Consider the following 24,506-nt stretch of genomic DNA (forward strand, 5'->3'; position numbering starts at 1 on the left):
TTCTGGCGTTCTACTTGTGAGACAGGTAGATCAGAATAATACGAGGCTAGAGATAGGAGAGCGCTTAACCCTTTCCAATCCACTGTCTGACGTCTGAAGACATTCTGATTGAAGGCTGTACAGCTCTGATGTCGGAAGACGTCCGGCAGAGTATTCTTACTGTATATTACTGGCTGCTCTGTTGTTGGGGCCTCTCTGGCATGTCCCACACTGCAGTACTGGCTCTAGCCAGCAGATGGCGCCATTGTATAAAGGCAGAAAGAGAAAGTCCCCCTAGGAAACCCTGAATCTAAAATTGGATTGCAAAGGGTTAATATGTTGCTGCAAAACATGCAAACAATCAGACCATAGACTTCCATCATAAAAAGGGGCCTCTGTTATACAGTTAATTGAAGCGCAGTACTATATAGGCAGATTGTTATGGATGGCGCAGAAATAAATGACCGCTGGAGACTCGGACAATTTCAGAAACTTCACGGTTTACTGAACAGTGTATATGTATACTTCACACTCCACAGGAGGACACTGTGACTTTATAGTGGTTGTACCAAATTAAAAAGTTAACCCCTATACATAGGATGGGGATAATTTTGTGATGCCACCAATAGTGTTTACTGCCTTACTGCTACTGAAATCATATCTACACTGTTCAGTCCTGCTGTCCTCTGTGCTGCTGCTTCTCTGTATATGAGTGATACAGATAAGGGAGCAGAATATTCTCTTCTCCGTGTGCAGTATATGGGAAACATCACAGCACCCACCAGCTCATGGAAGACTGAGAATTGGAGATACAACCTGCAGAGGGGGAAAAATGATGAAAATGTCCTAAACAAGCCCTATAGTAGCCAGAAATAGTTCTATTCCTCATGTACAAACACGTGGCAGCTTATTCTGAATGTCATTGAAAAGGTATTTGAAAAGTTATCTACACTTTGACATTGTATATAAACGATCTAATTCAGGCCTCACAACTACATGGAGGTAACAGGTCTATCCATCAGTAAAGGTGCATTTAGACACAAAGATGATTGCTCAAAAGATGGCTTTTGAGCGATCATTTTTGCATAAAACTATTACTTGGTACTAATGCCTATTAGTACAAATTAGTAGCGTGTGAGCCGCTGAGACAATGTAATCAGCTGTAATCAGCACTCCCTGGGCATGACGTGCGGTCCTTCTTATCAGCTGTTCTGCCAAACGATGGATTTCATGTCGATTTCATCCATCGTTCAGCAGAAAAGTGTAAGATGGGCACATTTACATGCAACGATTATCGCTCAAAAATGGCTTTTGAGCGATAATCGTTGTGTCTACATGGGCCTTAACAGTTGACATGCCTGCCAGCTCATCTACAGTGCAAACAGTCTTAGTCTGCTGCTAGTCCCAAGAGGAAACTCCTTGATACAGGGCTGAGGACATCCTTCATGGTTGGACTCGGCTCTGGGTCTCCTCTCTACTGCGACGCCCATGTTCCTGAAGCATTAACTGGTCTCACAGTTTTGTGTCCATGAGGGTTTGATGCATGGACCCAAGCATTAACTCCCACCCTGATGCTGTCCTCACAGACTCTGAAGCACTCTCATTTAGGAGTACAGCTGGAAGGAAGAGGTCTTAAAACTATGATGGTTTCAGTCTGCGGCCTGGTTATCGCAGCAGCCATTGTCATCTGGTCAAGGTTGGAGGGAGACTGCCTCTCCTCCTGCACTTACAGTAGCACAGTCCATGCTGATGGCCTCCACCCAGAGACTCTTGGGCCTTCTCTGGCCCTGGTGGTTTTTTGGGTTGATAGCTGATGATCAAATGGGTTGCCCTACTTATTCAGTTTTTATATAAATAGGCTCCCCATGTATAAAAACAAGTACGCCCATACTCATTTCTTCCAGCTCCCCGCTGTGTCCCCATAACCGTTCTGAGATTCCCATGAGATTTATTGATTCCACGCTGCAGCAGGCTGTGTGCAGGACATCACAGGCTGCTGCAGCCAATGACAGAGCTCAGTGCTGAGTAATATTGCATACTGTATGTATACTGTGTAGATCTTATCACTATTATATCTTTCATACTTTAACTGAACCAAACCCAATATACCAAGACCAACATGACAATATAAGGATCAAATAGTACTGCCACATTATTGCATATTACCACCAAATGGTGACTAATGCCAGCATACTGTTACTGAATAAAGGCCATTACAAAGATCAATACAAGGGCCAAATAATACCCCCAGACCATGACCCCGTAATACCACCAAATTGTTACTGAGAAAATCCCCATACAGACACCAATATTACTCCCATACAGTGATCATATAGTGGTAGATACCAGCTCTATACAGGTGCTTTGCAGGCTATGTAAGCGATTACACTCCAGTTACCTCCAGTGATCACAGGTGACGTCCTGATTAGGGTCATTCACTTTCCTTCTCCATCTGGCCTAGACCACCATGATGACTTCTCCCGTTCACAGTTTGTCTTTGCAGAATATGTCACACAGCCATCTTTGGCTTCTGAATTATCCAACAACCTGCCTTCATGTTCTACATCTCCACACAACCTGGACTAGATGGACATTGTCTTCATTTGGCCTTACATACTATGTTACCTACCCATCTGTTCTGCCCAGGTAGTCGTGTCATCTGTGATGCCCCACATTGCACTAGTATCCCTCTTTTTCCGCTGCCTGTAAGCCCCAGACAGTATGTGCCAAGTTATTATTGCTCACTTATGTGCACTAATATAAAATATATATATTGTCACCTTTTTTGCTCCCTACAATTATGCGCTATCCCATGTGTTTGTCATGTGATTTTGCTACTTGTAAGTCAGCAGCAAACTGGAGCCGTGTGGAGTGAGTAAAAGAGGCATATGGGTGTTTTTTATTTTACTAAATCCCTCAAGAGATTAAAAAACAAAAGTTAAACTAAGGAGGGCCAACCGCTGTGCTGGGACAGGCATACTGGGCCCTGCAGGCCCCCCGAGCTGCCGGACCAGCTGCAGTGGTGGTACGCCCCCCCCCCCCCCCCCCAATCATCCACAGGACACGGACAATGGGGGGATCTATAATGGCTTGCCCTCCTCCCTTTATGTCTCCTCACCCCTTAGCCTGGGATTACATGTTAAAAGAAAAAACTGTTAAATGAAAATAACATTTCTTCCCAGCTCCGGTTCCTCCCTGTAGATCGGCCTAAGGTCACTCATTTCATTTCCGCGCTTTAAGTTTTAATCTCTTGCCAAACCATTAAATCGATATTAAGAGGCTTGGAAATGTCAAGGTTTTTGTTGCAAAAAGGGGAAGAAGAAAAAAGGTTAAAAACTAGCTTTTGCAAATAAAATTACTTTAAGCCCTTTATCAGCCCGGCTGCTCCTTTACTGTTGTCTGTCTGCAGAACGTTGGTACTCTCAGATACACCAAACACCTGAATGAGGGACGTCTAATCCCCCCCGGGGTCACGGAGGAGAAGTAGTGACTGTATACCAAGACTCATAGAAGTCAGTTCTCTCTTGGCCCTTGGCTTAGCTGTGCTCAAGGGATGTGCTGCTGCAGAACATCGCACCTCGCTGCCCAGGCTTCATTGTGGGAATCTAAGAAATGGACTTGCCTGAAGCTCTTTCACCCCAGCTCGACATATTATATAAGTCAGCTAGTATTACCTTCTTTACTTATTCTATCTATCTGAAACTTTCTGCAGTCCTTATCTTCAGTTCAGTCATGTGATCTCATTGTGACGATCTGAGAATTACTTCGCTTTGTGCTCTGTCAGCACAATCCCTGTATCATGAAACTGCATGGACTGTAGCACACAGGCTCTTCAGAGGGAAGGGGATAAACTCCTATCACAGTTACTGATGATGAGTAGAGGCTCCTGTTATCTATGTGACTTAACAAGTTAATAGTAGTTACAGTGTCCTCCCAGCAGGCAGAGATGGCACTAGATTTTAGTTTTTCACTATGTTTTGTGAGACAGTACGTGATACAATTAAAATTACAGTTTGTCCTTCAAAAAACAAGAGCTTACATGGGTATGTTAGCGACAAATGTAAAAGGTTCCGGCCCTTGGGAGGTGGAGATGGGAATATTAACCTTTTCCAATCCACTGTCTGACGTCTGAAGACATTCTGATTGAAGTCTGTACAGCTTCGATGTTGGAAGACGTCCGGCAGGGTATTCTTACTGTATATTTCTGTCCGCTCTATTGTCGGGGGCCTCTCCAGCATGTCACATACTGCAGTACTGGTTCTAGCCAGCAGATGGCACCATTGTAAAATGGCAGAAAGAGAGAGCCCCCTAGGAACCCCTGAATCCAAAATTGGGTTGCAAAGGGTTAAAACAAGAATTGGCTCAGGTGGTAAGCTATAAAGGGAGGTTTTAACTAGCGGAAATTTCAGATTTGGGCAATGTCCTGTTAAAGCTGCACTGGTGGATAAAATTGGTTCCTTTAAAAGTTTAAAGGCTTTCCTAACCCCTCGCCCCCTCATTTCATAGAAGCAGTACTTTATCTGTCACTAAGGGCTCATTCACACCGGCGTACGCAGATTTCAGTTTGTGAATATGCAATGTACTCACGGACTGAGACGCTGAGTATTCTGTGCGGATGTGGCCGGCTCAGTTCCCACGCATGTGCGACCCATCCCTTCTGTGGACTAAAAGGCTCTTTAGCCCAATGAGATACAGATGTGCTCTTTTTTTGTGGTTTTGTGAGATTTGTGTGTTGCGGGACGCACAAATATGAACCCATTTCTTTTGAATGACATGTCCTATCTTTGCGCGTTCCCGGAACACATCACCCATTGTTTTCAGTGGAGCCAGAGAACACATTGCACGGTGTGCGAGTTGCACGCGAGTGCCATGTGATGTCTCCCATTGACAACAATAGGAAACTCTTGCTGAACCTCCGATGCGGCTGAATGCCGGGCCGGAGGATCGCAACTTTAATGAAGGGATGGGAGGCGGTTTTTGACAGGAAAACAAATCCCAACCCCATGTATAAAGTGCGCTGAGAAGTACAATATCAGTCGGGCTTCGTGGCCTGCCATGGCGCTCGCCCTTGTGTAGGAAGCCGTACTCTCAGTTCTCCTTATGTCACAGTCCTGTACTGGGAGATCAGTGCAGCATTGGACATGTGTAGAAGGCTGGCTACACAAGGGCATATTTGCACGCGCAATATGCAATGAATAGAACCCACTGATTTTAATGTTAACATGGGCATATTTTTCCTGCCCATATCAGTTGCACAGGGAAAGAACGCGGCTTGCACTATTTTCCTGCGCACTTGCTTACCAAAGTCCCCATAGAAGTCAATGGCGATGCACAAATGTGTGTACAATCTGCAAGGAGATGCGTGATATGCTGCTTGTGCAATCTTAAGAGAATGAAAAATCACGGCATGCTCTATCTTTCTGCAATGTGTGTTGTTTTTCTTTTCCATCTCCCATATTTCCCTATGGAGTCTCCTCCAACAAACTTGCGTTGCAATGCAATTTTAACGTTAGAAAGTCCTATTGACTTTCGCGATAAAAAATTGCACGTTTTTGTCACGGGCGGCCTGATGTGAGATTATTCTAAAAGAAGAAGCATTGCTGACGCCCCAAAATCCTGGGAATAAAAACACAATTTTGCTGCAATTTTCTCACAGCAAAATCGCGATCGCTTGTGTGAAACTAGCCTTAGATGAACAAACAGCAGCAGGGAACAAAGAATGAAGCATCTACAGTCTGTCCATGAACAGACACGGACGTCTTCACCGTAGCCCAGACCCTATGATTACCATGTCTTATACCTTATTAAATAGACCTCCCTTACCCCTTTAGTGGCACGCCCGGAAAATCTCTGGGGCTTGCTGCACTGACCATGCAGTTAAACCCCGGAAGATTTCCGTGGACAGCTCTAGTGCTGAAATGCGTAGAGCACTGAGCTGTCATCTGACATCTTCCGGGGTTTTTACTGCATGGTCAGTACAACAAGCCCCGGAGATTTCCCTGCCATAATACTAACTGTTCAGTGTGAGGCATGACATGGTAATAATTAACCTGCCACTGAAGGGGTTAATACCCAGGACGGGGGGGATGATGATTTGATTTTATGATTCCAGTGTGATTAACAAGACTTCCCCTCTTCTCCAGCTGATTGACTACAGAGTGGAGTTCAGTAAATGGTGGACTACAGAATTCAAGACCATCAAGTTCCCGTCGCAGGGCACAGTCTTCGACTATTACATCGACACAGAGACCAAGAAGTTTGAGCCGTGGTCTAAACTTATCCCTAAGTTTGAGTTTGATCCAGACATGCCCTTACAGGTCTGTTCCCTAGAATCTCTACATGCTTGCTTGCTTGGTTTTTCTTCATAGACTATATTGTCTCCAGTCACACCCAAAGCTGCAGTCACTTTTTGCTGATTGAAGTCTGCCAACCAGGTAATGAATTGTATTTGTGGGAGCTGAAGTTAGGATTCCGGCACACACAGGACCTCCAAGGCGGCGCATGCTCGGTGCAGACACTGAATTAGCAGGGAGCGACAATGCGATGTGCGCGTCGGAGTGACCCAGCCCCGGCTTCTCCGCAGGCTTCACACTGTTGATATATATAGCACATTATTCTCAGCAGGGAAATGTGATTATATACAACAGAGACAATGGCGAACAATACGGCTGCGTCTCACTTTGATCCTTCTGAAGACCTGCTCAGCGCGCCTCGCATCTCTAACGGAGATGATAAAATGCCAGCTTCAGACCCGGAACTATTGTGTGCAGCATAAAGCTGGTAGATCCAACGCGCTAATCGCCATTGTTCGCACATTTCTGTCATTAGAGACGCCGTTCTTGTCTTTTCCTGTCCCTTATGCAGAGTTAGACCCCAGGATAGTTTAAGGTATTTCTCTACAAACTTTTTGCACAGGCAGACAAATCACCGTGAGATCACTGATCGATGACGATCTGGTCAGCTGATCGCTGCTATTACTTTTGCCCTGGACACTTGTTGGAATGAATGACCCCCACAGGATTGTTCATGACTTATGATAGTTTGGCTGTTTGCTTCTATTATTGTTGGCATCCCCCCCCTCTCTACACGGGGGGGTGTGCTGCTGGTAAACCATCAGTGTAACGAGCACATATAAAAAAACGTGATCAGCTGATCGCTGGGATGTGACCGGGACCAAACGTTCTTACGGATGTTCAGTAAAGGGCCTTCACTGATGAGAGGGAAGCGGTAACGGCAACCAGTAAAGGTGGCACCACTGGGGGGGTGTGACTGGCGCGTTATACACCTCGAATGCGCTTAGTTACGTTCTATTGAAGAATATTATTACTGATGGTTACATAAATAACGATTCCCTAAAATAATCGTAGGGCTCTTTCACATGAGCCGAATTATTCAGCAACTAACACCGTCAGGGGACGTTCCCACGGGGCGCAACAGAGATCTCTCTCCCCCTGCTACCTCCCGCTACCCCCCGCCGCCCCTCAGAGCACGCTCGGACAAGAATGCAGTTACTCGAGAAGAGCGAGGCTCGCTCATCTCTAATATTATGGCATTCAGACTATACTATACTACATAAAAAATAACTTTGGACAACAACTTGTTTTTTTCCCACTTTTTTCAGTTTTTTCTCTTTAGTCCCAACGTCGTCTCGCTGTGTTTTATAGCTTCATTGCATCGTCCAACGTTCTGCAGCTTTCTAATATACTCTGTATATACCGTCTGATATACTCTGTATATACCTTCTGATATACTCTGTATATACACTACCGTTCAAAAGTTTGGGGTCACATTGAAATGTCCTTATTTTTGAAGCAAAAGCACTGTACTTTTCAATGAAGATAACTTTAAACTAGTCCTAACTTTAAACAAATGCACTCTATACATTGCTAATGTGGTAAATGACTATTCTAGCTGCAAATGTCTGGTTTTTTGTGCAATATCTACAAAGGTGAATAGAGGCCCATTTCCAGCAACTATCACTCCAGTGTTCTAATAGTACAATGTGTTTGCTCATTGGCTCAGAAGGCTAATTGATGATTAGAAAACCCTTGTGCAATCATGTTCACACATCTGAAAACAGTCTAGCTCGTTACAGAAGCTACAAAACTGACCTTCCTGTGAGCAGATTGAGTTTCTGGAGCATCACATTTGTGGGGCCAATTAACCCCTTAATGACACGGCCTATTTTGGCGTTGAGGACCAAGCGATTTTTTTTGGTATTTTTCCATCTCCATTTTTCAAAAGCCATAACTTTTTTATTTTTCCGTGGACGCGACCGTATAAGGGCTTGTTTTTTGCGTGGCGATCTGTAGTTTTTATCGGTGCCACTTTTGGGTATATAGACAATATCGTAACATTTTTTTTTTTTTTTTTTAATGATAACAGGGAGAGAAAACGCATCAATTCTGCCATAGATTTTTTTTTTTTTTACAGCGTTAATCATGCAGCATAAATGACACACTAAATTTTTTCTGCGGGTCGGTATGGTAACATGGAAATTTTTTTTTTCTCTATAGCTGCATTCAAAGTCATGTAACTTTTTTATTTTTCTATGTACGGAGCTCTTTAAGGGCTTATTTTTTGCGAGACGAGCTGTAGTTTTTATTGGTACCATTTTGGGTAATGTACGGCTTTTTTGATCACTTTTATTGCATTTTTTGTGAGGCAAAATGCTAAAAATTAGCATTTTGCCTCTGTTTTTTAGCGTTTTTTTTACGCTTTTTGTCGTACAAAATAAAAAGCATGTTCAACTTTTTGTACACGTCGTTACGGACGCGTCAATATCCAATATGTGGGGTTTTAGGTTTTATTACCCTTTTTTTATGCTAATATTAGAAAAAGCATAAAAAAGGGGTTTTTTTACATTTTTTTTTTACATTTTTCTTTTTATTACACTTTTCTTTTCTTTTTTTTATACTATTTGAGTCCCTCTGAGGGACTTGCATCACTGTGCCTATGATCGCTGTCATAAGGCATGGCAGAGCTACTGCTCTGCCATGCCTTATCGCTTGTAAAAGTAAAAGTGTCTGGCGTCCTGTTGCCATGGTGACAGGCCGGGCTATCGCGATAACATCGCGAGTTCCAGCCGGAGACACACAGGTATCGCGATCCCTCTGTGAACTCTTTCCCTGCCGCGATCTACTTAGATCGTGGCAGGGAAGGGGTTAACAGCGGCGGGCGCATCTCCGATGTCCCCCCGCTGTTGGAGCGGGACGCCGGCTGTGACTGACAGCCGGCTCCCGCTGCGGGATAGCGCGGGATCTTATGTGATCCCGTGCTATCTCCAGGACGTACTGGTACGTCCTTTTACGGGAAGTACCAGGCTCCCGGGACGTAACGGTACGTCCTGGAGCGGGAAGGGGTTAAACGCTCAAAATGGCCAGAAAAAGAGAACTTTCATCTGAAACTCGACAGTCTATTCTTGTTCTTAGAAATTAAGGCTATTCCATGCGAGAAATTGCTAAGAAATTGAAGATTTCCTACAACGGTGTGTACTACTCCCTTCAGAGGACAGCACAAACAGGCTCTAACCAGAGTAGAATAAGAAGTGGGAGGCCGCGTTGCACAACTAAGCAAGAAGATAAGCACATTAGAGTCTCTAGTTTGAAAAACAGACGCCTCACAGGTACCCAACTGGCATCTTCATTAAATAGTACCCGCAAAACACCAGTGTCAACATCTACAGTGAAGAGGCGGCTGCGGGATTTTGGGCTTCAGGGCAGAGTGGCAAAGAAAAAGCCATATCTGAGACTGGCCAATAAAAGAAAAAGATTAAGATGGGCAAAAGAACACAGACATTGGACAGAGGAAGACTGGAAAAAAGTGTTGTGGACGGATGAATCCAAGTTTGAGGTGTTTGGATCACAAAGAAGAACGTTTGTGAGACGCAGACCACATGAAAAGATGCTGGAAGAATGCCTGACGCCATCTGTTAACCCCTTAGTGACCAAGCCTGTTTACGCCTTAATGACCAGGCCAAATTTTGCAAATCTGACACGTGTCACTTTAGCATGGAAAAAGACCAGAAAGGTTTTGCATATCCAAGCGATTCTGACATTGTTTTTTCGCCACATGTTGTACTTCATTTAGGTGGAAAAAAAAGACCGATAGAATTTGTGTTTATTTATTAAAAGCGCCAAAATTGGGAAAATTTTGAAAAAATCGTCATTTTTTCACATTTTCAACTGCAATATCTGAAATATGTGCAAACATAATATAGAAATTTTTGCTAAGATTTATATTTCCATCCGTTTACTTTATTTTGGGCGCACATTGGAAAAACTTTCGTTTTTTTTTAACCATTTAGGAGACGTACAAATGTAACATTACTTTTCAGCATTTTGAGGAACACTTTGTTTTCCTACACCAATCCAAGATTGGAAAGGCTCATAGGAGTCTAAATGATAGATACCCCCACAAGTGACCCCATTTTAAAAACTACACCCTTTAACGTATTCACTGAGGGGTGTCATGAGTATTTTAACCCCACATTTTTTTTTCAGGAGTCAATGCAATTTAGAAGAGAAAAACAAAAATTTAATATTTTTGCAAATATGTCATTTTAAAGACAGGACTTTTTTCTATAGTACACATGAAAATTAGGATTTGCACCCCAGAATGGATACCCCTGTTTGTCCCGTGCTCAGAAACATACCCATTGTGGCCCTAATCTTACGTTTGGATGCACAATGGGGCCCAAAATGAAAGGAGCAATCGGTGGCTTTCGGAACAGAAATTTTGCTTGAAGGAGATTTAGGCCCCATTGCCCACTTGCAGAGCCATTGAGTGACCAAAACTATGGAGAACCCCCACAAGTGACCCCATTTTGAAAAGTAGACCCCTTAACGAATTTATCTAGGGGTATAATGACTTTTTTGACTTCACAGTTTTTGAATGAATCTAAGCCAAGCCGAAGGAAAAAAATTACAATTTTCATTTTTTTGGTAATCCTGTCATTTTAAAAGCAGTTCTTTTGTACAGCACATATATGAATGAAGACTTGCACCCCAAAATGGATACCCCTGTTTCTCCCGTGCTCAGAAACATACCCATTGTGGCCCTAATCATATGTCTGGATGCACAATGGGGCCCAAAATGAAAGGAGCAACCGGTGGCTTTCGGAACAGAAATTTTGCTTGAAGGAGATTTAGTCCCCATTGCCCACTTGTAGAGCCCTTGAGTGACCAAAACGATGGAGAACGCCCACAAGTGACCCCATTTTGAAAAGTAGACCCCTTAACGAATTTATCTAGGGGTAAGATGACTTTTTTGACTTCACAGTTTTTGAATGAATCTAAGCCAAGCCGAAGGAAAAAAAATACGATTTTCATTTTTTGGTAATTCTGTCATTTCAAAAGCAGTTTTTTTTGTACCACACATATATGAATGAAGACTTGCACCCCAAAATGGATACCCCTGTTTGTCCTGTGCACAGAAACATACCCATTGTGGCCCTAGTATTACGTCTATATGCACAATGGGGCCCAAAATGAAAGGAGCAACCGGTGGCTTTCGGAACAGAAATTTTGCTTGAAGGAGATTTAGGCCCTATTGCCCACTTGTAGAGCCATTGAGTGACCAAAACGATGGAGAACGCCCACAAGTGACCCCATTTTGAAAAGTAGACCCCCTAACGAATTTATCTAGGGGTATAATGACTTTTTTGACTTCACAGTTTTTGAATGAATCTAAGCCAAGCAGAAGGAAAAAATTACGATTTTCATTTTTTTGGCAATTGTGTCAATTTAAAAACTGTTTTTTTTGGAAAGTGTACATAGGAATGAAGACTTTCGCCCCAAAATGGATACCCCCATTTGTCCCGTGTTCAGAAACATACCCATTGTGGCCCTAATCTACTTAAAGGAAACATAGCTAGGCCTATAATGGAAGGAGCACCCGTTGGATTTCAGGGTACAACGGAATAAATTCCAGTCCCCATTGCCCACATGTAGAGCCATTGAGCGTCCAAAACGATAGAGAACCCCCACAAATGACCCATTTTAAAAACTAGACCCCTTAACAAATTCATCTAGGGGTGTACTGCATATTTTGACCCCAAAGTATTTGAATGAATCTAAGCAAAGCAAAAGGAAAAAATTACGATTTTCATTTGTTTGGCAATTTTGTCAATTTGAAAAACTGTTTTTTTTGTATAGTGTACATAGGAATGAAGACTTTCACCCCAAAATGGATACCCCTGTTTGTCCCCTGTTCAGAAACATACCCATTGTGGCCCTAATCTACTTACAGGACACATGGCTAGGCCCATAATGGAGGGAATGCCCGCTGGATTTCAGGGCAGAACTGAATAAATTCAAGGCCCCATTGCCCACTTATACAGAAAAAAAATTGACTTCCTAAAAATAATCCCTCCCCCCCCCCCCCCCCGCCATCCCCATTTTTTGGCATTCCCTAAATATTAGATAAAGGTAATAATATAAATGCGTTTTATGTCCGAAGACAGGGGTAATTACGGAGGCTGGTTGGGCTGGGCACATGGGGCAAGAAAACCGGGTATCCCCCCCCCTCCTCCTCTCATGTATTTTGGGGGGTATTTCGTAACCTCAGAAGCGGGGATGGGGTATAGAAAGTGGCGCTGTGAGGCTTTGTAATCTTGCTGCGGTGCAGCGGTCTCACAGAGAAGGCGCTCAACAAGCTGCTCCTGGAACTGCAGGAAGGCGAGCGTTCCCGGGGCTTCTTGTAAATTACGGATTACAGGTAGCGGTCTGAATAACGCCGGGCTCACGTAACCGTAGGCGGAATCTGCTTGCGGAGGCCCGCAGCGGATTCCAGCTGTGAGCCCGGCTGTGACCCTGCGTACGGTTGCGTAATGTACTGCACATAACTGCCTACTCACACAGGCGGTTTTTTGTTTGCATTTCCCGCGCCGTCGCTTAGAGATGACTCGGGTACCCGCAGCCCGTACACAATGTGTTTGCATATGGGGTGCGAGTATATCCGCGGTCATAGAGCACAAAGGGCTCTAGGTCGCAGATATTCGTGGTAAAATATAGCATGCTGTGTTCTGTTTCTGCGAGTGGATTACGTAATTCCGACCCGCTAATTGGGGGGAATTGTGTAATCCAATGCATGCGATTGATCCGTGGATTACCGCTGATCAAGCGCATGCAGAACCTGTAATTCCTCTCCGGTCACGCGTGACCGGCCTAATGTTAGTTCGCTACTTTATCATGTGACCGGGGACCGCTCAGCGAGGCCACCGGTCACTGCTCCAAGCACTCCGCAACCGTTGGTCGCTGGGAGCAAGGAGATTTAACATTTCCTGGGCTTCCCGGCTCCTGCAAATGTGTCCGGCATTTTGCCGGCGGGCGCATGCGCAGCAGCCGGAAGGGTCCATGGAGGATAATCGCATCTGGATTCAAATGCGGAAGCCTCCGAGAAGATGTTTCATCTCCCCCCACCGATCGCATCGGTGAGGGGAAATGAAACTGCCACTTTTTAAAGAACTTTTACGTGATCGCCATTATGCATTGGATAACGGCGATCACGTGACCAGTAACCGCATACCGCGGCTCCCCGTGACATCTCCAGGCTCTTGGCTACCTTTTGTAGCCAGCAGCAGGGAGATTTTATATTTCTTGGGCAATCTTTCACTTTTGCGCATGCGACCGCCATCATGCTGACGGGCGCATGCGCCGAAGCTGGGGTAACATCCGCGGATCAACATCCCACCAGGGAACAAATCCGGGACCTTGGGTACGTAATTTCATCCCCCCTTACGGATACGATCCATAAGGGGAGATGAAACTTTAACTTTTTAAACTTTTTTTTACTTTTAACTTTTTTTTTTTTTTTTACTTTTTAACTTTATATGATCACCGTTATCTGATGGATAACGGTGATCATATGACTGGAAACCACGTACAGCGGTCCCCAGTCATATCTCCCTGCACTCGGCTATCTGTGACAGCCGGGTGCAGGGAGATTTTGAATTTGCCGGGCTCGCCGGCTTCTGCGCATGCGCGCCGCATCGGCACATCGCAGAAGCCAGCGGGGGGTCCAGACACCGGCCGGAGGACATTGGCGGACCTGAGGTGAGTATTTTCACCTCCCCTCATGGATCCGATCCATGAGGGGAGGTGAAACTTTTTTCTTTTTTTACACTTTTTTTTTACTTTTTTGCGATCGCCGCTAACCATTGGATAATGGCAATCGCGGTACCGGGGACCGCTCACCGCAGTCCCCGCTGACATCTCCTGCCTCCCGGCTACCTACAGGAGCCGGGAGCCAGGAGATTTTAAGTCTCCCGCGCCGCCGGGCCTTCTGCGCATGCGGCTGACGTAATGCCGCCAGGCGCGCATGCGCAGAAGGACGGCTACGGCGCCCGGAGCATCGGGACAGCTGGGAGTCGTGCGACGGACATCGATGAGTAATTTCAGCTGCTCCGATGGATCCGATCCATCAGAGCAGCTGAATCTTTAACTTTTATTGCACTTTTATTTACTTTTTTGCGATCGGCGCTATCCATTGCATAGCGCCGATCGCAATGCCGGGGGGGGGGCTCCGAACAGCCCGGGATGACAGCTCCATGCTGTCAGCTACCTGTGGACACCAACAGCATGGAGCTGTCACGTCCACAGCCCGAGGGGCATTATTCTCTGCAGGAAGCATGTTTTTACGTCCTCAGAGAATAAGGCCCACTTCGGGAGGACGTAAAAACACTATGGGCTGGTCATTAAGGGGTTAAGCATGGTGGAGGTAATGTGATGGTCTGGGGTTGCTTTGGTGCTGGTAAGGTGGGAGATTTGTACAGGGTAAAAGGGATTCTGAATAAGGAAGGCTATCACTCCATTTTGCAACGCCATGCCATACCCAGTGGACAGCGCTTGATTGGAACCAATTTCATCCTACAACAGGACAATGACCCTAAACACACCTCCAAATTGTGCAAGAACTATTTACAGCAGAAGCAGGCAGCTGGTATTCTATCGGTAATGGAGTGGCCAGCGCAGTCACCAGATCTGAACCCCATTGAGCTGTTGTGGGAGCAGCTTGACCGTATGGTACGCCAGAAGTGCCCATCCAACCAATCCAACTTGTGGGAGATGCTTCTAGAAGCGTGGGGTGCAATTTCACAAGCTTACCTCAACAAATTAACAGCTAGAATGTCAAAGGTGTGCAATGCTGGAATTGCTGCAAAAGGAGGATTCTTTGACGAAAGCAAAGTTTGATGTAAAAACAATGTTATTTCAAATACAAATCATTATTTCTAACCTTGTCAATGTCTTGACTCTATTTTCTATTCATTTCACAACGCATGGTGGTGAATAAGTGTGACTTTTCATGGAAAACACAAAATTGTTTGGGTGACCCCAAACTTTTGAACAATTAGTCCCCAGCATAAACCTCGTCTGTTTTCTGGACTCCGTCTCCTGACTGTTTTAGGCCTGCTTGGTTCACACCACTGAGACCATCCGAGTCCGCTACTTTATGGACAAACTTCTGGAGAATAAGAGGCCGGTGATGCTGGTCGGTAATGCCGGCACTGGGAAGTCGGTACTGGTGGGAGAGAAGTTATCATCCCTGGACCCCGACGAGTATCTAATCAAGAATGTGCCCTTCAACTACTACACTACATCAGCCATGCTGCAAGGTAATGTGTGCGCGGTACCTCCATTGTCAGCGTAGTCATTGTCCTCTACCTCCATTGTCAGTGCAGTCATTGCCCTGTACCTCAGTTGTCGGTGCAGTCATTGCCCTCTACCTCAGTTGTCGGTGCAGTCATTGCCCTCTACCTCAGTTGTCGGTGCAGTCATTGCCCTCTACCTCAGTTGTCGGTGCAGTCATTGCCCTGTACCTCAGTTGTCAGTACAGTAATTGCCCTGTACCTCAGTTGTCAGTGCAGTCATTGCCCTGTACCTCAGTTGTCAGTGCAGTCATTGCCCTGTACCTCAGTTGTCAGTGCAGTCATTGCCCTGTACCTCAGTTGTCAGTGCAGTCATTGCTCTGTACCTCAGTTGTCAGTGCAGTCGTTGCCCTGTACCTCAGTTGTCAGTGCAGTCATTGCCCTCTACCTCAGTTGTCAGTGCAGTCATTGCTCTGTACCTCAGTTGTCAGTGTAGTCGTTGCCCTGTACCTCAGTTGTCAGTGTAGTCATTGTCCTGTACCTCAGTTGTCAGTGCAGTCATTGTCCTCTATTTCAGTTGTCAGTGCAGTCATTGCCCTGTACCTCAGTTGTCAGTGCGGTCATTGCCCTGTACCTCAGTTGTCGGTGCAGTCATTGCCCTGTACCTCAGTTGTCGGTGCAGTCATTGTCCTGTACCTCAGTTGTCAGTGCAGTCATTGCCCTGTACCTCAGTTGTCAGTGTAGTCATTGCCCTGTACCTCAGTTGTCGGTGCAGTCATTGCCCTGTACCTCAGTTGTCAGTGCGGTCATTGCCCTGTACCTCAGTTGTCGGTGCAGTCATTGTCCTGTACCTCAGTTGTCAGTGCAGTCATTGCCCTGTACCTCAGTTGTCAGTGTAGTCATTGCCCTGTACCTCAGTTGTCGGTGCAGTCATTGCCCTGTACCTCAGTTGTCAGTGCAGTCATTGCCCTGTACCTCAGTTGTCGGTGCAGTCATTGCCCTGTACCTCAGTTGTCGGTGCAGTCATTGCCCTGTACCTCAGTTGTCAGTGCAGTCATTGCCCTGTACCTCAGTTGTCAGTGCAGTCATTGCCCTGTACCTCAGTTGTCAGTGTAGTCATTGCCCTGAACCTCAGTTGTCAGTGCAGTCATTGCCCTGTACCTCAGTTGTCAGTGCAGTCGTTGTCCTGTACCTCAGTTGTCGGTGCAGTCATTGCCCTGTACCTCAGTTGTCAGTGCAGTCATTGCCCTGTACCTCAGTTGTCAGTGCAGTCATTGCCCTGTACCTCAGTTGTCAGTGCAGTCATTGCCCTGTACCTCAGTTGTCAGTGCAGTCATTGCCCTGTACCTCAGTTGTCAGTGTAGTCATTGCCCTGTACCTCAGTTGTCAGTGTAGTCATTGCCCTGTACCTCAGTTGTCAGTGTAGTCATTGCCCTGTACCTCAGTTGTCAGTGTAGTCATTGCCCTGTACCTCAGTTGTCAGTGTAGTCATTGCCCTGTACCTCAGTTGTCAGTGTAGTCATTGCCCTGTACCTCAGTTGTCAGTGTAGTCATTGCCCTGTGTTTCAGTTGTCAGTGCAGTAATTGCCCTGTACCTCAGTTGTCAGTGCAGTAATTGCCCTGTACCTCAGTTGTCAGTGCAGTAATTGCCCTGTACCTCAGTTGTCAGTGTAGTCATTGCCCTGTACCTCAGTTGTCAGTGTAGTCATTGCCCTGTACCTCAGTTGTCAGTGCAGTAATTGCCCTGTACCTCAGTTGTCAGTGTAGTCATTGCCCTGTACCTCAGTTGTCAGTGTAGTCATTGCCCTGTACCTCAGTTGGCAGTGTAGTTATTGTTCTGTACTTCAAGCTGCAACTCTTAGGGACGTAGGGTTGCCAATATTTTGTAACGTTTGGCATGCTGTGAGTGTACTGTCATATATACAGTGTACTGCTATATATATATATGGTAATACCGTACATATACAGCAGGTGGCAGTGTTATATAATGCAGTGATCAGTGCAATGCATTGGAGATAATGCTGTATGTGGAGCAGTAATGACAGATGACTCAGGCTGCTTCCTGATAACAGTAACCAGGTTTTGCCAGGTAGGGCGGACACATCTGTTTGTTAAGTTCTCATATACTTAGTACAATTAAAACATACTTAAGGCCCATTTAGACACAACGATTATCGCTCAAAATTCGCTCAAAAGCCGTCTTTTGGGTGATAATCGTTGTGTATATCTGCACTGACATCGTGCAGTTTTCGTTCTCCCTTTGCTAATCATTGTCTTTCAGCATGCTGAAAGACAACGATGAGCCTTATCTGGGATACACAGTGGGATACAGCTGATTCTATTGTTTCAGCTGTATCCCGCTCCCTGATAACAGGGGGGGTATGAAGAACAGAGCGGTCCAGCTCTGTTCTCCATACCGGCACAGAGCGCTCGGCTGTATAACAGCCGGGCGCTCCATGCAGAGAACAGCTGGATGCAGAAGACTAGCGGGGACACCACGCTTGTCTTCTGCATCCTCCACTCCGAGCGCTTGGCTGTATAACAGCCGGGCACTTTGAGTGGGGAACAGCTTAATACAGAAGACAAGTGGGGCCACTCCGCTTGTCTTCTGCATCCCCCGCTCCGAGCGCTCGGCTGTATGACAGCCGGACGCTGCCCACGGGGAACAGCTGGATGCAGAGAAGCAGCGGCCCCCAGCTTGTTTTCTGCATCCTTCGCTTGGAGCGCTCGGCTTGTCTTCTGGATCATTGGGAGCGCAAGGTGATCATTCAACGTTTATACGATCATCTTGTGCTGTAAATGACACAACGATTATCAACAGACATCTTTTGAGCGATAATCGTTGTGTCTAAGTGGGCCTTTAGGCAGTCGGCCGGCTCCCAATAACTTTTAATAAATATGCATTAAAATACAAAATCCATATATAATCCTACAGATGCCAAAAAGTAGTAACCGAAGCAAGAAAACTAATAGATGTGTATATAAACCAGTACAAACATGCATGCTACAGACGATGATAGTCAGAGCCTCAAAGAATAAGTAATGGAACAATCCTACCGCCAAAATAGCACTTAATGAGTCACACAGTGTGCTGGTATCAGTGGTGCTCCGCGGTCCGGAGAGGAGAGGTTCCATGTATTACAGTGTAGCCTCACAGGATACAATGTAGCAAGGAGGTAATGTTGCAGCATCTTGCCCAAGTATTCCCTGCCTGACCCCGGAGTCTAATGGGAAGTAAACCTCTGAGGTCCTGCCGTAAAACAAAGCCCATAGCAGACCCTGACAAAATGCCAAGTGCCCTGCATGATGTTACACCCGAGAACAGCAGGATCATCAGGGGGTGATCAGGTGTGAGAAGAATGACGTGCCAGTGGGCACCAAATGGGGGGTCTAAAAAATAAGAAAAACGAACCCCAGAATTGCAAATACTGTGCATGGCAGCGCTTTTGTGCTTTAAGGCTTATCACCTCTTGGGACCTTGGAGAACTACTGATACCAGCGCACTGTGCAAACTCCATTATGGGGCGAAAATATTATTGATGACCTATCTTCTGGCTGGAAATAGGTAATAGGCAGTCCGTGCACAGCCAGGATACAGAAGGTTCAGCGGCCGCATACAGTAGTTGTGGCGCATATCATTATCCAATTCTTTATTCCTCCATGGTTAAAAGGCGACGTTTCGACCTAAAGAGGTCTTTATCAAGAATTGGATGATGTTATGCACCACAGCTGTGCTGCCACTGAATCGTCTTTATTTTGACCATCTTCTGGATAGGACACCAGTAGTTGATCCGCCGGGGTCCGTCACTCGGGACGTGCAGCTGATTATGTGCCAGTTGACAGCGCCACAAGTACACAGGGGTCGGAGCGGAAGCAGCGGATGTCTCTGTTTCTTTGTTGTGGCCGGCGCTTGTAACTGAGGATAGGTCATCAATAATATTTTCTCTGGGTTACCCCTCTAGCAGTAAGATTGTTCCATGTGTTTGAGGCTCTGACTTACTATTGGCTGTAGCATGTGTATCGCTGGTGGTTTATTCAGGCATATATTCGTTGTATTGCTTAGGCTCTTGTTTTTTGGCAGCTGTATGGTGACATTCAGATTTTTTTATTTTAATGCATATTTATTAAATGTAAAGTTTTAACTGTACTATCTCTACTTCTTCATTGTAAATGCTGGTTACAATGAAGCTTAAAATAGAGACTGCCACCCCAAAAGTCACCCTGCCATTGTCCTGCCACTCCAAGGGTCACCCTGCCATTGTCCTGCAGCTGCAAGGATTAGCCTGCCATTGTCCTACCATCCCAAGGCTCACCCTGCCATTGTCCTGCCATCCCAAGGCTCACCCTGCCATTGTCCTACCATCCCAAGGCTCACCCTGCCATTGTCCTACCATCCCAAGGCTCACCCTGCCATTGTCCTACCATCCCAAGGCTCACCCTGCCATTGTCCTACCATCCCAAGGCTCACCCTGCCATTGTCCTGCCATCCCAAGGCTCACCCTGCCATTGTCCTGCCATCCCAAGGCTCACCCTGCCATTGTCCTGCCATCCCAAGGCTCACCCTGCCATTGTCCTGCCATCCCAAGGCTCACCCTGCCATTGTCCTGCCATCCCAAGGCTCACCCTGCCATTGTCCTGCCATCCCAAGGCTCACCCTGCCATTGTCCTGCCATCCCAAAGCTCACCTTGCCATTGTCCTGCCATCCCAAGGCTCACCTTGCCATTGTCCTGCCATCCCAAAGCTCACCCTGCAATTGTCCTGCCATACCAAGGCTCACCTTGCCATTGTCCTGCCATACCAAGGCTCACCTTGCCATTGTCCTGCCATCCCAAGGCTCACCTTGCCATTGTCCTGCCATCCCAAGGCTCACCTTGCCATTGTCCTGCCATCCCAAGGCTCACCTTGCCATTGTCCTGCCATCCCAAGGCTCACCTTGCCATTGTCCTGCCATCCCAAAGCTCACCCTGCAATTGTCCTGCCATCCCAAAGCTCACCCTGCAATTGTCCTGCTGTCCCAAGGCTCACCTTGCCATTGTCCTGCCATCCCAAGGCTCATCTTGCCATTGTCCTGCCATCCAAAAGCTCACCCTGCAATTGTCCTGCCGTCAGGACACAGTTCTGCATGACAAACAGGACCATGGATGTTGTATTACAAGCACTGATGCCTAAAGGCATTCACCTCTTTGTCTCCAGCCATCCTAGAGAAGCCATTAGAGAAGAAGTCTGGTAGAAACTACGGCCCCCCAGGAACCAAGAAGCTCATCTACTTCATTGATGATATGAACATGCCGGAGGTGGACACGTATGGGACTGTGCAGCCACACACTCTGATTCGGCAACACATGGACTACTGCCACTGGTAAGGAACCATGCTGGATCATCTGTGCCTCATGAGAAAGGAAAAGGGGTGGAGCAAACCAAAAAATGTCTGCTTACCTATCTTGAGTCTCAGATATGTGACCTGGATTCAAAAAGTCTAGAGGAGGGTGACGAAAAACAGACCATAGAAGTGCTACCAACCAGGTTGACTGATGGAAGGGTTATCTTCTGCTGGTTTTAACCCTTTCCAATCCACTGACTGATGTCTAAAGACATTCTCATTTCAGCCTGTATTATTACTGTTGATTACTGGCCGCTATGTTGTCGGGGGCCTCTCCAGCGTGTCACATACCACAGTACGGGCTCTAGCCAGCAGATGGCGCCATTGTATATTGGCAGAAAGAGTAAGTCCCCTAGGAAACCCTGAATCCAATAATGGATTCCAAAGGGTTAATTCGCTTAATAAAAGAGAAGTTGGATATTTCATCCTATTGTTTCAAGACCTTTTTTGGAGAGCAGTGTAAGATACAGTTGTTTTTTTTTCGCACATCTGTGCCTCACAGCATTATAGGGTCCATCCTCTGTCATTAAATTGCAATGGCTAGACATCGAAAAGGTTTTTCATTCATTCATCCATTAATTGGGACCTACTCCTATTTCTTATACTTCAACGGCGCCAAATATTCCCCTGGTGGCCACATTGGGTGTTTTTTCTTCTTCAATAAATCTCAACCCCTTACTCCTCTGAGTCCCACCATCTTTTATTGGGTTCTGCCCTATAGTTTTATTGTTACAGACCAATGAACATCTCTAGTTTAATTATGATCATCTTGTAGATCAACATCTTTAATCTCTCTTCTGATAGTTTGTTACAGTGTATCAGTGCAGGTAGAACACATTAGTTTGGAGTCCATGCTGTTTGCAGTACCTCACAGAGGATCATCTAGACTGGATACATTATATAACATAGAGTGTGTAAGACGATTGCAGAATTAGCTGAAACTTTACCATAAAGTGGACTAAACGATGTTACTGTCATTGAAGGTACGACCGGAACAAGCTGACGGTGAAAGAGATAATGAACGTTCAGTACGTGTCCTGCATGAACCCCACCGCCGGCAGCTTCACCATTAACCCCCGGCTACAGGTCAGATGTAACACAGTGCTGATGGCAGCTATAGTTGTGGTTAACATTATTGGCACCTTTCGTTGTTTAGTATAAAAAGCCAATATCTTCAGTAATAAGTTGATATGTACTAATTTTGTGCCATTAGATTATTTTCATAGCATGCCAAATACATTCAGCGAAAAAGTCTACGGCCACCATACTAAGTCATTTCTAAAATGAAATATGCAAATTAGGAACTTGGAACAATAGCTCTGCAGCGCCACCTATTGGATGGCAGCATTCCTTCAAATCAATGTACAACTTTTTAAGAAGTCTGTAATACAATGATTGGGAATACGTAACTAAGCCAGAAAACCATACACAGACAGTTCTGGGGTATTTGCCCCTCATCAGTGAGCAGTAGGTTGGCCTGCAGTATATGACATGAGAGTACAAACTATGGCTTCTTAATTAAAATATTAACCCCTTAGTGACCAAGCCTGTTTGCGCCTTAATGACCAGGCCAAATTTTGCAAATCTGACATGTGTCACTTTAACCCCTTAACGACCAGCCCATAGTGTTTTTACGTCCTCCCGAAGTGGGCCTTATTCTCTGAGGACGTAAAAACATGCTTCCTGCAGAGAATAGTGCCCCTCGGGCTGTGGACGTGACAGCGCCATGCTGTCGGTGTCCGCAGGTAGCTGACAGCATGGAGCTGTCATCCCGGGCTGTTCGGAGCCCCCCCCCCGGCATTGCGATCGGCGCTATGCAATGTATAGCGCCGATCGCAAAAAAGTAAACAAAACTGCAAAAAAAGTGACATATTCAGCTGCTCTGATGGATCGGATCCATCGGAGCAGCTGAAACTACTTACCGAGGTCCACCGCACGGCTCCCCGCTGTCCCGATGCTCCGGGCCCCGCAGCCGTCCTTCTGCGCATGCGCGCCAGGCGGCATTACGTCAGCCGCATGCGCAGAAGGCCTGGCGGCGCGGGAAATTTAAAATCTCCTGGCTCCCGGCTCCTGTAGGTAGCCGGGAGGCAGGAGATGTCAGCGGGGACTGCGGTGAGCGGTCCCCGGTACCGCGATCGCCATTATCCAATGGATAATGGCGATCGCGAAAAAGTTAAAAAAAGTTAAAAAAAAGTAAATGTTTCAGCTGCCATCATGGATCGGATCCATGAGGGCAGCTGAAAATACTCACCTCCATCCTCCACGATGTCTCCGGTGATCTGGAGCCGCCACGGGCTTCTGCGCATGCGCGCCGAGGGGGAAATGGCGGCGCATGCGCAGAAGCGCCGAAGCGGCGTGAAATTTTAAAATCCCCTGTCTCCCGGCTACCTTCAGTAGCCGGGAGACAGGAGATGTCACCGGGGACCGCGGAGTGCGGTTCCCGAGCACGCGATCGCCGGTATCCAACGGATACCGGCGATCAAAAAAAAGTTGAAAAAAGTTGTAGTTTCATCTCCCCTCATGGATCCGATCCATGGGGGGAGATGAAAATGCTCCCCCAAGGTCCCCAAAAGCCCCCCCAAAGCACAGGGCATTACCCTCTACTGCGCATGCGCAGTAGAGCCTAAGGCAAAAGTTGCCTTAGGCATAGTTACTTGCAGGGACCAAAGTAATTGGTCCCTGCTGACATGGGTGGCTGTGATAAACCTATCACAGCCACCCATGTCTTTTGTTTAATAAATATGGCACACAGTTAGTCCTGGTATCTCTCCCCTGTCACTGAGAGTGATTTGTGACAGGAGAGAGATAGCTGAGAAAAATCGTGTGCCATATAGAGAGTTAAAAAAAGAAAAAAAAAAACCGTTATTACCCGCCTTCACCTTCCCTTATACCCCAATTACCCTATTTTATCCCTGTCCACTTTTTTGGGGGCTATTTTTTTTTTTTTACCCCCATTAAATTTTTTTTTAATAAAATGGAGCGTAGGCGCTACACCACCGAGCAAGCGTACGCGCTGCTCATCGCTTCAAGCTCCGGTAGCGATGCTACCAGCGAGTCGGAGGAGGAGGAGGTTTTTTTTGAGAGTGACAACTCTGCCTCCAGCGCTATGGAGGTAGAGGAAGTCATTGGGGCAGCGGGGCCAAGTTATGCGGCGCCCACCACTGTGTGGAGTGCCGCAAGTTTGTTTGCGCCCCGCATCCCAGAATTTTTAGCGGCTCCAGGCGTTAATCTGGACGTCGCAAATTTCACCCCGTATCATTTTTTTAATTTATTCATTACTGACGATGTGCTGCAGTTAATTGTCCAGCAGACAAATATATACGCTGGACAATACATGACCGCGCACCCCACGTCGGTTTATTCCGTGATGTGGACCGCCATAGATGTCCCTGAGCTAAAAAAATTTTTGGGACTTATTTTACTAATGGGACTCGTAAAAAAGTCATCAATACGGTCCTATTGGTCCACGAGCGCCATTCACGCGACGCCCGTATTTGCGTCGATAATGCCCCGACGCAGATACGAAAACATTCTGCGTTTTCTTCATTTTGCGAATAATA

At 46.2% G+C, this 24,506-nt stretch overlaps 1 protein-coding gene across 1 annotated transcript in view; it reads left to right on the top strand.

The window, feature by feature from the left end:
- DNAH9 (dynein axonemal heavy chain 9) overlaps window positions 1–24,506 on the top strand; it is a 313,610-nt gene that overhangs the window by 139,978 nt on the left and 149,126 nt on the right. The window contains exons 36-39 of the mRNA XM_066587296.1: window positions 6,123–6,296; window positions 15,385–15,592; window positions 20,760–20,925; window positions 21,930–22,032. Of these exons, the coding sequence (XP_066443393.1) occupies window positions 6,123–6,296; window positions 15,385–15,592; window positions 20,760–20,925; window positions 21,930–22,032 (651 nt within the window). The remainder of the gene's footprint in view (window positions 1–6,122; window positions 6,297–15,384; window positions 15,593–20,759; window positions 20,926–21,929; window positions 22,033–24,506) is intronic.

Source organism: Eleutherodactylus coqui, chromosome 13, assembly GCF_035609145.1.
Source record: "Eleutherodactylus coqui strain aEleCoq1 chromosome 13, aEleCoq1.hap1, whole genome shotgun sequence".
Classification (NCBI taxonomy): Eukaryota; Metazoa; Chordata; class Amphibia; order Anura; family Eleutherodactylidae; genus Eleutherodactylus; species Eleutherodactylus coqui.